This window comes from Schistocerca gregaria, chromosome 2 (genome assembly GCF_023897955.1).
Source record: "Schistocerca gregaria isolate iqSchGreg1 chromosome 2, iqSchGreg1.2, whole genome shotgun sequence".
Lineage (NCBI taxonomy): Eukaryota > Metazoa > Arthropoda > Insecta > Orthoptera > Acrididae > Schistocerca > Schistocerca gregaria.
In genome coordinates, this window is record NC_064921.1 from 340,650,440 (window position 1) to 340,664,174 (window position 13,735).

Genomic DNA, 13,735 nt, shown 5'->3' on the forward strand with positions numbered 1-13,735 from the left:
GGCGGGCAGGACTGTTCTGTACGAGACTATGCCACTGTGTGAAGGGGCGTGCTCCAAGATAGACGACAATTTTGATATAGAAGACGAAGACGACCTGGTCGAACCTGTTGCAGTACCACTGTCTGAAGCACCTGAGGCGACGGAAGGTATTAATTCGCGTAATATTTTGCAGCATTATGCAGCTTTATTGATCAGTTTTTCTCAATCATGTCATTAATCACTCAATTACAGTTTTTTTTAAGTTGAGGAGCAGCAATAACTCACTTTTCAGCCCGGACCGTCCTCAGCACCTGACGCCTTGCCTGGAACATCCGTTGCCCATGAACCTTCACCTGCATCTTCTAGTGCCCAAGAAACATCGTCAAGGGCAACAAGCAACCAAACGGAGACGAGTAGGAAAACTGCGCACGTGACATCAGTACACGTATTTCTTCATACATCGGTAGTTCACTGTACAACGTATCTGAATTTTGTATCAATATTCTACCACTGAACGCCTTCTTCCTTTTCCAGATGGTGAACCTTCTCGCAGTGATGACCCAATCTGGTCTCGCCATTCACTCATTTCATTATATGTGTACATTATTGTACACACATTTCATGTTCATCTTTCTGTACGGTTTCGTGTACCTAATATGTTGCGTATATAATGTACACTACTGGCCATTAAAATTGCTACACCACGATGATGACGTGCTACAGGCGCGAAATTTAACCGACAGGAAGAAGTTGCTGTGATATGCAAATGATTAGCTTTTCAGAGCATTCACACAAGGTTGGCGCCGGTGGCGACGCCTACAAAGTGCTGACACGAGAAAAGTTTCCAACCGATTTCTCATACACAAACAGCAGTTGACAGGCGTTGCCTGGTGAAACGTTGTTGTGATGCCTCGTGTAAGGAGAAGAAATGCGTAGCATCACGTTTCCGACTTTGATCAAGGTCGGATTGTAAACTATCGCGATTGCGGTTTATCGTATCGCGACTTTGTTGCTCGCGTTGGTCGAGATCCAATGACTGTTAGCAGAATATGGAATCGGTGGCTTCAGGAGGGTAATTCGGAACGCCGTGCTGCATCCCAACGGCCTCGTATCACTAGCAGTCGAGATGACATGCATCTTATCCACATGGCTGTAACGGATCCTGCAGCCACGTCTCGATCCAAGAGTCACAGATGGGGACGTTTGCAAGACAACAACCATCTGCACGAACACTTCGACGACGTCTGCAGCAGCATGGGCTATCAGCTCGGAAACCATGGCTGCGGTTACCCTTGACGCTGCATCACAGACAGGAGCGCCTGCGATGGTGTACGCAACGACGAACCTGGGTGCACGAATGGCAAAACGTCATTTTTTCGGATGAATCAAGGTTCTGTTTACAGCAACATGATGATCGCATCCGTGTTTGGAGACATCGCGGTGAACGCACATTGGAAGCGTGTATTCGTTATCGCCATACTGGCACATCAGCCGGCGTGATGGTATGGGGTGTCATTAGTTACACGTCTCGGTCACCTCTTGTTCGCATTGACGGCACTTTGAACAGTGCACTTTACATTTCGGATGTGTTACGACCCGTGACTCTACCCTTCATTCGATCCCTGCGAAACCCTACATTTCAGCAGGATAATGCACGACCGCATGTTGCAGGTCCTGTGTGGGCCTTTCTGGATACAGAAAATGTTCGACTGCTGCCCTGGGCAGCACAGTCTCCAGAACTCTCACCAATTGAAAACGTCTGGTCAATGGTGGCCGAGCAACTGGCTCGTCACAATAGGCCATTCACTACTCTTGATTAACTGTGGTATCGTGTTGAAGCTGCATGGGCAGCTGTACCTGTACACGCCATCCAAGCTCTGTTTGACTCAATGCCCAGGCGTATCAAGGCTGTGATTACGGCCAGAGGTGGTTGTTCTGGGTACTGATTTCTCAGGATCTATGCACCCAAATTGCGTGAAAATGTAATCACATGTCAGTTCTAATATAATATATTTGTCCAACGAAAACCCGTTTATCATCTGCATTTCTTTTTGGTGTAGCAATTTTAATGTCCAGTAGTGTAGAAAGAATTGACTGATTCTGATAACTGTTGGTTATTGTGACAGGAACTGTTTGTGATGGATACAAAAAAAAAAAAAGAAAAAGAAAATGCAACTCCAGATTTTTAGAATTAAGAGCTAGAGTCAACTGTCCAGTAATAGCTGATGGACTACTGCACCCATGGTTTGGTGGACTACAGGCAAGGGTCAAGCCACAAACCACTCAATCTAGATCCATATTAAATTTCATCGAGCGAAGCGGCAAAGTGGTTAGCAAACTGGACTCGCATTGGGGAGGACATTGGTTCAAATCCGCATGGGGGCACCCAGATTTTCCGTCTTTCTCCAAGTCTCTCCAGGCAAACGCCCTGATGGTTTCTTTGAAAGAGCACGGCCAGTTTCCTTCGCCATGGTTGATCCAGTCCGAAATTGTTTTCCGCCTCTAATGATCTCGATGTCGACTGGACGTTAAAAATAATCTTTGTTGCTCCCTTCCATATTAAATTTGACCGTGAGATTAATAATGTCCGTACTTAATGTTATCCAGGCATTGAATAGGTTCAACACGTTCAGCGAACCGGTAAAACGAGAAACGTGGTTCGTCACCCCACTTTTCAGTTATTCTGGTGTGCACAGCGATGTGTTTTGAAATTCTGAAATGGACGACAAGCATTTCATTCAGCCATCCTTGACTTGCGTGCTGCAAGCTGTGTTTAAAATACGAGTGCAATAATCCCTCGGCAATTGGGCTGAGTAGTTACGTCAAGGACAAGTACAAACTGAAAGTGTGTTCACATAGCGTTACACCGACTTTTTCTCGTCGCAAAAGTATTTGCGTTCAACTTCCGCAGAAGGTCACGAATAACTACCTTCCAAACGGAAGCTCTTTCTGCTTCTCCAATTTGGCCGAATAAAATTCCACCTTAAACTGCAACCTATGAAGAACGTCAGCTGCATTCTACTCCAATCCCGATATCCACTTACGTGAATAATTTTATTTGCTCTCCTTTTAAGGACTTAGGGCGGCAGTTAAAGTTGCGTCGCTTCTGTAGTATTACGAACGCAAGTCATCAAATTGTATCACCTCGAAATTGCGATGGGCGTTCGGTAAGGAATGCAACACATTTTTTTTTCTGAAAGTAGGCTGGTTATATTCAGGAATACAATACAACATACTGTTCCCCGTTCTTTTACCTACAAAACCCTATTTCTCTCTGTTCAATGCGGTGCCCTTCCGTCACTTTACTGGGACTACTTGTATGGCCGTATGGTACTGGTTGACGTCGGAGCCAATGTCTTGCTGCGTCAGTAACCTCCCTCGTAACAAGCAAGCAATTCCGCACAGATAATCCTTCGTTGCTCTTCATGGTCTTCTATTAGGCGGCGAGGAACCCAGCGGACACGTGTCTTTGAGTACCCCAACTGGTGTACAGGTGCGTGAGTACAGTCAACAGAGACGTGGAGTTGTGCAGCGAGGTGTTTGTGATCCGTCGATCATCTCTAATGAGATAGTCCGCACGTTCCAACAGTGCAGGCGTCATAGCTGCCTGCGGTCGGTCGGTACGAGGGAGATTGGACACGTTTGGGCGACCTTGTTCCAATGATGGCACACGCCTCGCCCAACGTCTCACCACGCTTTTGTTCACTACCAAGTCTTCGTAGAGAATCTGCAAGCTCCTACATATATCTGCGATGCTCTGGTTTTCCGCCAAAAAAAAACTCAATGATAGCTCTCTGCTTGGATCGCACCTCCGTTACAGGCGCCATTTTGAAGGCTACGTATAGCGACACCACCTAGCGGAACTTTTCAATCGAAATTGGCCGAGAAAAAAACGTGTTCATTACATACTGAACGCTCCTCGTATACAGTTGCGTAATTAATTTTTTTGCTGTATTCAGATACATGTCTGGAGGCCTGGCACTCATTGACATTCTCGCGCATAGTGCGTTAGCACGCCGCTAGAAGAGACAAAACAGCACGGTGCAGCCCACTGATAATTTTTAGTATTGTGCAGTAATTCAGTTTCTGCAGTTGAAGAGAAACAAGGCAGCATGAGTTCATGCTACGTCGGTGCAACTGTACGGCGACAATGCACTGACATACGAGACTGTGGTTAGGTGGCATATACTCTTCCATTGTGATCAAACTAGCCTAATAGAAAAAGACTATAGTGGCACACCATCTCTCTGCGAAAAAAACTAAAAAGTGGAGATACCTGTCCTCAAAGACCACTTTACCACAAACGAGGCAACAGTGGAAGAAGTGAAAGTCTGTCGTTGATTAGTTTCCAACATTTGGACGACAATTTACATTCATCATGACAAAGGTCGCCGTACGCTGGTTTCCGAGACTGCTCACACCAATTCGAAAAACCCGCCGAACGGAAGCAGCAGCAGAAAAGTTGCAGCTGCGTCAGGCCCGTCCAAATGACGTATTTTGCCGCCTCATCTCCATGGACAATTGTTGGGAGTACCACATTGACCCCAAGACAATGAACAGTGAAAGCAGTGGGAACATGTGGATTCAACAGCGTCAAAAAAGACGAAGACCCAACCATCACTGGTGTTTGGGCCTGTCCAAGTGTGGGGCTAAAAGGCTGTGTTCGTAAGGGGGAAAACCTTCACAGCACCACACAACCAAAATCTGACGTGTTTATTGGAGCCTGTCAAGACGAAGAGCCGCACAGAGCTGTCCAAGGTACAGTTTTTCTCCACGACAACGCTCCAGCTCATTCTGCTCAGGGCAGGGTGACTCATGTTGTACCTTTGGGCTGTCAGATTTTGTCTCACAACCACTCTGCTTCCCCCGTATTCTCCTGACGCTTCACATGGCACAGTCACGCCTTCTTCCTTCCTCTGACGAAGAAACCTTTCATTGAGAGGCATTTCTAGATTGACAATAAAATGATTTTGGAGCAAGATCGTTTTCTGAACAGCCCAAATGCAATCTGCAACCAAGGTCTCCGTCAGGACATTGATCGTTGAGAAAAGTATGCCGCAATAAAGGGAAACAATGTTTAAAAGGACTAACCACTGTCACCAAATTCCATGGTCGCGGCTTGAATTGCCAAGGAATAATTAAAACTTTATGACTGCCCCTCGTACTTTTCCTAGTGGATGCCACTTGTAACAACAGTCGGCAAGTTGGTACGTCCTTTTGTAACATGACACGTTCTACAACGCAAAAAATTTCTGTGAAAACTGACTCTGACAGCTAAGACATAGAGCTTATATCTGATGGATTGGCCATTCCCTTCCATTGTATGAGTGACAGCAGACTTCATCACAAAAACTCTACGACGTGCTCAGTAGTGGTAAAAGAGCTCGTGGCACTCATCTCATGCGCCACAAGAATCAGTCCAAAAAGATCTTGAAGAGCGCAAACACAAATACAGATTATTTACTGGAGGCGATGATCTACAGCTCTCAAATACTTGCCAAAAATCATGATTTGCCACAATAGCTGTATTCTTTTCTTTATTGAGAAACTACCAGTTCGGTTAGAATATATTCAGGCATTACGAACGACGTTAATCACGGTCATGCGTCCAGACATTATCATTTGCAAATGATCATGTTTGGATGGATGAATTTTATTCGATATTCTTAATGCTCGAGGATAGCCAATGTTTGGCCGCATGACTTGTGATTAACGTACCTGACGCCTAAAGATGCTTTGTTGTTTCGTCGAAACTGGTCCTGTTTCAGTAAAGAAGTGACCGAAAGCCACAGTATCGGATCGTGACGTTTGAAAAGAATTTCAGATACCTATTTGGGATGCTTTCACAGAAAATAGTAAGCTCAGGCGCTTAAGCAACTCGTCTGGAGTTCACCTGTTCCAGCGTAGAAGACAGAAGCAACTTGAGAGAGGCTGTAACTTCGGCAAATCCCATTCCCACACACATCCTTAGATACAGAGTAAGCAAACGCATGTTTTACGCGCGGATTTATCTCTTAAGCAACACCGATTCGACATTTTTCCACACGAGCTACATACCATTTGTCACCCACCACACTCCTCTCTCCCACGGACATTACTTGCTTTTGCTTGGACTCTGGTAAGCTCTGTAAAAAATAAATTTAAAGCTAGTTACCGTGGAAACGGATTCTTTTTCTTCCTCTGTAGTAATACTCCACTGCTGAATACTGAAAGAAGAAATATTTATTTCCTCTAACTTTATTCATCAAATATTTAAAAGCATTTTGTGACAACAGAAAAACTGCACTTATTGTATTATTCGACTTTCAATAAAAATATGCTAGTTGTTAGACTAGGTGGAAGGAATAAAATTGTAAAGTTGTTCTTTTTTGTTTGATAACGGAATTATTTAACTCTATAGTTTACAAATTTTTTCACTTTCCATCGGAAAAAGTGGGACAGAAATACAAAAAAATACGATATGATTTGATAATGACTTGTTAAACATTAGGCACTGTTTACCGGCGGTAACCGTATGTTATATGTCAAGAAAACTCACAAAAGAGTAAATCTTTAAAAAAATTTCGTGAAAATAGTTGAAAAAAGCAAATATTCTCAAAATTTTTATGTAGAAAACTGGAAAAGTAAACAAAAATTTATTTTTGAAACGAAAAAAAAAAATATTCTATTAGTAAAGTCATGTACAATTCCTACAGTAAACTATCGAGTATATGTGTAACCACTGATGAGGTTGGAGAACTTGAGTAGTGAATTGTACATTCTTGTCAAGATTTTCGGGGTCATCATCGGGTGTTTGTAAGAATTCGTAACTTACTACTGAGAAGAATCCAGTAATGCTTTGAAATGTGGGAACGGCGCGTGGAACGTATCCACAGGTAAGGGTGTGCAGCAAACTCTAGCGTATAGCGTGCTGAAGCTGTTTCAAATACTTTTGCACTCACTCACTAGAACAATAACTCAAGCTGAAGACAGTGGTAGTCGTAACAACACATTCAGAATGATCTCACAACCAGCTCGTTCGCTGACCCCTGTTAACTACAACTATTTTAGTCCTGTTATCGCATACCTTCACACGTGTCAGCTTTTACTACTTGTTATGACACACAGTGTGTACGAACTTTCTTGAGCGTTTTCAAGTCACCATCACGATATGCTCTAGCGCTACCTACAAGCAGTGTCCACGAGAAACTTCGAGAGTGAAACATGTGTTGGACAAAGAGAGATAGCTACTGACTACCGCGAATTTTTATTGTTAACGATTATACTTGCACGAACTGGTAAATGATTCATATTGTAATCTTAATGAAGAACACAGGATACGACTTCGCGCCGGATCACCAGCGTCCCAGCGTTATCAGTTCTGCGCATATCTCTTCCTGAAGAGTGAGCAACCGTTCCTCATTCACTCCTTTGACCTTAGTACACTATCGTGGCCGATAGCTGTCATAAATTCATATTACACATGAAGCGGACACAGGGGAAAACCACAGCTACAATTTTACGTGGCTATCAGTATAGTTCTTGATCACTAGCAAGTCAAATAACTGCTATTTCAGTTCCAAAGTCAAGTAGACATATGACGAATGATCTAACCTGTGAAGCACGGTTACTTACTCTCAGCTCCGGCAGCTTCTCCATCTTCTCCAACGGTACTTTTATTGTGACGGGTTCGTCTCCTGTCATACTCTTCGGCACCAGTTCAGGGCTGACCTCTCGGAAGCGTTTGTGCACTCTGGAACGCGAAGACGCACACAGAACGAGTGAACTAGTACCTCTGACGAAGCTCTTTTGTAACATTTTATTTTACAAAGCTGTTACTGTGATGCAAGCAGGTGATACTGTCGCAGATGCTGCAGACAGCATCTACGAGCAACCTGCATGCTCCACTCTGCTGTAGCAGCATATATCTGTATAATGTTTACCTGAGAATTTCCTTCCTAGTAAAAAATGTGCAGTCCTGAAACATCAGAAGACATTTTTGTATAGAAATAAGTTGATATGAACAGTTTTTTAAGATAATTTGTATCATGTTTGTGGTTATTTTCTTATCATACATATTCCATACAAACTGATTGCACAAAACAAAGGCAACACTTCTCATGAAAGGTTATGAAGATGACATTTATGCGCACATTTCAGTAACCTATAACGTCAGACCAGCGAGGCACGGATGGGTTCTTCCGCGTGTGCTTCGTTACACTTTTTCAGTACTTGCTAATATTCTCTCCGATATTTTACGTGCTGTTACAGATTAAATTATATTTTCACTCTAAATCTATTTTTTCTGTTAGTAACTTAATACTGCGGTGATGTCATTCAAACCTCAGACAGTAGATGTTTCAACTCGCCCATATTCTTGTCGTGCACGTACACTGAAGCGCCAAAGAAACTGGTATAGGCATGCGTGTTCAAATACAGGTATATGCAAACAGGCACAAAACGACGCTGCGGTCGGCAACGCCTACACAAGAGTATGGTGCAGTTAGTCGGAGCACGAGGATGGGACACAGCATCTCCGAGATAGCGATGAAGTGGGGATTTTTCCACATGACCATTTCACGAGTAACATGAATATCAGGAATCCGGTAAAATATCAAATCTCCGACATTGCCGCGGCCGGAAAAAGATCCTGCAAGAACGGACTAACGACGACTAAAGAGAATCGTTCAAGGTAGCAGAAGCGCAACCCTTCCGCAAGTTGCTGCAGATTTCAATGCTGGCCATCAACAAGCGTCAGCGTGCGAACCAGTCAACGAAACATCATCGATATGGGCTTTCGGAGCTCCTCAGTTGGAATCACGAGGCTGAGTGCACCCCGAAAAATGGGAACAGCGCATGGCGGCTGGATGGTCACCCATCCAAGTGCCGGCCACGGCCGACAGCGCTTAATTTCGGTGATCTCACGGGAACCGGTGTATCCACTGCGGCAAGGCTGTTGCCACGTGAGTACACGGTGTAACAAAACTGTACGGCACAAATTGCAGAACAGATTCATCACACCTAGACGAAGAAATTAAGTTATACGAACATGTCAGTAAATTAGCTTACTATGCCTACTTTCATTCACTGCTTTCGTATGGTATCATATTCTGGGGTAATTCATCGTTGAGTAGAAAAGTATTCATTGCTAAAAAACGTGTAATCAGAATAATTGCTGGAGTCCACCCACGGTCATCCTGCAGACATCTATTTAAGGATCTAGGAATCCTCATAGTAACCTTACAGTATATATATTCACTTATGAAATTTGTTGTTAATAATCCAGCCCAGTTCAAGAGTAATAGCAGTGTGCATAGCTGTAACACCAGGAGAAAGGATGATCTTCACTATGCAGGGTTAAATCTGACTTTGGCACAGAAGGGGGTAAATTATGTTGCCACAAAAGTCTTTGGTCACCTACCAAACAGCATCAAAAGCCTGACTGATAGTCAACCAACATTTAAAAATAAATTAAAAGAATTTCTAGATACAACTCTTTCTACTCATTGGCTGAATTTTTAGATATAAATTAAGGGAGGGAAAAAAAACTAACTTAAGCATTAGTGTCATGCAATATTTTGTGTAATGTAATATCTTGTACAGACATCTTTCTTTAACCTGACACGTTCCACGTCATTACGAAGTGTCGTATTCATGATCTATGGAACAAGTATTAATCTAATCTAATCTAATCTGTGTCTGGAAACGCTTTTTTTCATGTTACAACTCTTTTCCTCCAGTTCATTAATCAAGGGAAACACACACGAACGGAACGCAGCAGCATACATATGCAACTGTTTCTCACAGAAGGTGTTCAATATATGCCCTACGTGGGCACTGATACATGCATCAACCAGCCATTACAGTGAATCTCGGATGCGCTGATGCATAACTAGAGTACTGCGTATGGTTTCGCAGCTTTCCATAAGATGGGCACAGGGACTCTGAAAGTCTTGTACTGGGGTTCCATACACAAGAGCTTTAAAAAGCCCCCACAAGTAAAAGACCAGTAGGTTTGGGCCCGGAGAGAGTGGAGGCCATGCAATTGATCCATCTTTACTCATCCATCCGTCATCGTATCTTTTATTTGGAAGCCGATGGACATTAACACTAAAATAAGGAAGTACTCAATCGTGCATGAAGTACATGTTTTGTCGCACAGCTAAAGACACTTCTGCTAACAGATCAGGTGGAACATTCTCTACAAGGTTACGATAACTCTGTCCGTTGAGCCTGAGTAGAAGGAAGTGAGACCCTACCAAACAGTCACCAATAATACTGGCCCAAACATAGACAGAAAATCTTTGTTGATGACTTGCTTCAATAGTTGTGTGAGGATTGACGTCTGCCGATACATGCTGAGAGAGAAAATTTACAATTTGGTTTCGTTGAAACGACACCTCATCTGTGAACAGCACGGTTGTTCTAGAATTAGAGCTGATAGTTTGTTGAATAAACCATTCGCAGATGAGTAGCCGTGCAGGAAAATCAGCTGCTGATAGTGCCTGCACACGCTGTAAATAGTATGGATATTGCGGGTGCTCGTGTAACACTCGCCAGGCAATCATGTGGTCAACATTTATTGTTGCAGCTACATGTCATGTGGTGATACTAGGGTCGTCGTCAACTGCATGGAGAATTGCCGCCTCCCGTTGCGGTGCCCTAGTCCTTCTAGGCCTCTCCCGGCCGCGAGTATCACTCGTAAATACCCCACGTCCCCTAAGAGGACGTTCAGTGGCTTCAAACGTTTTTATGTCGGGTCACCTTGGCCCTGAAATCTCTCCCGGGACAGACGTTGAGCGCAAGCGCCACTGCCCTCAGCTAATCAATACAGCGAATGAGTAGCTGCCATCTCTGCATCTGTGTGCTCTGCCCTTGCACGGGTCGAGTCTGTGCTTAACTCTACGTAGTAACACATGTGCTTGCAACGTTCGTACTGATCGCTGGAACATTTGATGTTACCTGTAAACAACTAATGACGTGCGCTGCATGGCAACAGGGACATGTAAAACAAAACAATGGCGGTGTACAACATAACCAGGCATCACCAAGACTGCATGTTCCCCGTGATTCTAACGTTCCGTTCATGTGTATTTCCCATGATTAATGAGTTGTAGAAAATGAGTTGTAACAAGAAAACGAAGTGTTTCCAGACCCATGTTCATGTAACATAATTTCTTCGTCTAGGTGTGAGGAATGGGGTCTAGTGAAGCAGAGGATACAGCCCGTCGGCTTTGACCAATGACGTCATACATTACTCGTAGATAACAATGTCTTCACTTTCAGCCATAGATAGTAAAACAGATCTGTGTTCCGGATAAGCGCTATCATTGTATATTAAAATAATTGGATGTGATTTTAAAAGAGATTGCCTCCGCTACCACTAATAATCTGTTCTTACGTAGGTAGTAATACTACCGATGCCAGAAGGAGCAACGTACATAATATTTGTATCCCATACTCCCGTTGACCTGTATACATGCACACTGCAAACGAAAACGTGGAAGTGGACGTACGTTACATTTGCAACCTGCACCTCAGTTGAACTACCCGAAGAGGCAATAAGGCGACACATACACAATTTGTATCCCGTACTTCACTATGGGGTAGAGTTTTTTTTCGACTTCGCTGCTAATGGTATCGACTGAAAGTTACAGTTTTGATCAGAGCAGTGACAATAGTATCCCATATTTCAGTTGAGCTATATAGCTATACACAACATTTGTATCCTGCTCTCCAGTTGACATATATAGGTAAATCTCCTCAATGTTACATATGTCGTTCTTTTCGAATAGGTAGTGTCAGCGTAAAGGTCAACTGAAGGACGGGATACAAATTTTAGTTATGCCGGGCGTTTCGCCTTTAGTATTGCTAGTACAGATTCGAAAAAATCGTACTGATACCAGCGCTAGGAAACGAAAGGAGAACGACAGATGCGAAATTTCTATTACGTACTGGAGTACACGAAAACATACGTAATGGTGTAATACAACAATGAAATACGTCAAAATACTCAAAGGCAGTAAAATACAAAAATGGAAAACTGAACTTACCATAAAGGAATTTCCGAAAAGAACCGAAGCTCGCCTAGAAAGACACCAACAAAAATCACATAGCCACGTACTCAACAAACAAAACATTACGAACAGACTCAACACACACACACACACACACACACACACACACACACACACGGATACACATACTCACAGACACAGGTACACATACACACACAATCACCCTCCCACCCCCATCCTAATGTGACATTAGCTAACATATTTCGGACTGTTCATTTGCCCATTACGTTTAACAAAACATTTAAACGGGCAGTATGTCTGGGGAATACTACGCCTCCACGAATATTCGTCTAAGTGACTTTGATGTGTGGAAATCCGACGTTTCCCGTTCCCTACAAGAGATTTCGCAGCTGACCAATGACCCTGTATGCTATTTGTGGCCGGCCGCGGTGGCCGTGCAGTTCTAGGCGCTGCAGTCCGGAACCGCGGGACTGCTACGGTCGTAGGTTCGAATCCTGCCTCGGCCATGGATGTGTGTGATGTCCTTAGGTTAGTTAGGTTTAAGTAGTGCTAAGTTCTAGGGGACTGATGACCTAAGATGTTAAGTCCCATAGTGCTCAGAGCCATTTGAACAATTTTTTTGCTATTTTTACAAGCCCGTGTGGATAATGATTTCAACTTAGTACTGTGATAAACTACGAGATGCTGATAACCCCTTTCCCCTAAATCCCAATGTGAAGAAAAACCATCTGAAATTACAATGGAATCCTCTGCAACGTGATCTTCAATTAAGCTCACCAAAACTTCCTTCCCTCGATTGTGTACTACTTTAAACACTGCATCGTCACACTCTTGACCTGAAACTGCTGCCCCCCAAACCCGTAACCCCACCACAGATTCCCCCCTGTTGCACTTCTTTTTGCCACAATTGCGACTCGTCAATTTCGACAATAACACCCGCCTCCCCCCCCCCCCCTCCCCCCTATACTTCATATATTCCCCTCAAACTTCCCTACAAAAAGAGTACCAATCCACAACTGTTCAATTACTCACACGACATTCATGGACACACAGCTACGCAGGATATCTCAAACACCAACATTAAGTGATTTTCATAATGTTTCTGAAGGCGAGCTTAGATTTTTCGAACCACGTGCCTCGTGTAATGGACCGCCACAACCGATCTTTGCTGCAGCGCCTTACGAATAAGTCATGAGTACGGCGACGAGATACACTTGTGAGCCGCATATGTTCGCCACACTCACGACGTGGAACATATCGGCAACTAGACCACACATTTTTAAAAAATAAATCGTGGCCAACATGTCTACGCCCATAGCCTCTCTCAAATCATCCAGGTTCATGGGCACAGATAAATCCATACTTACAAACGAAAATGAGATACTAAAAATTGTCCTAAAATAAGAAACTAATAACCTCAGTATCACTAAGAATGAAATTAAGTACCGAATGAAAGAATATTTTGAGCTATATGTGGCGATCTCTTGGGTCTAGTGAAGCAGGGGAAACAACCATCCCGTACTGCAGTTACCCAATACAGCTGGAATGAGGTTCGAGATGCAACCCATATATATGTGGCGTGAGGTATTCTATGCTACCAATATTTCCATCTATTTTTCCCCTTGATAGATATAATACGATACAAACACGCGATATGCTTAAAGTGAAAATACTTTTTGCCTTGATATATGTCAACTATATTTTTCGTGTCTTGTATTCCTTTGTTTCTGATCAGTCTT

The 13,735-nt window shown here is 43.4% G+C and overlaps 1 protein-coding gene across 1 annotated transcript in view; it reads right to left on the reverse strand.

The window, feature by feature from the left end:
* Positions 1–13,735, reverse strand: part of LOC126336148 (calcium and integrin-binding family member 2) — a 169,111-nt gene that overhangs the window by 71,797 nt on the left and 83,579 nt on the right. Inside the window, exons 2-3 of the mRNA XM_049999640.1 lie at positions 7,902–7,936; positions 7,594–7,711 (exon numbers count right to left, since the gene is read on the reverse strand). Of these exons, the coding sequence (XP_049855597.1) occupies positions 7,594–7,711; positions 7,902–7,936 (153 nt within the window). The remainder of the gene's footprint in view (positions 1–7,593; positions 7,712–7,901; positions 7,937–13,735) is intronic.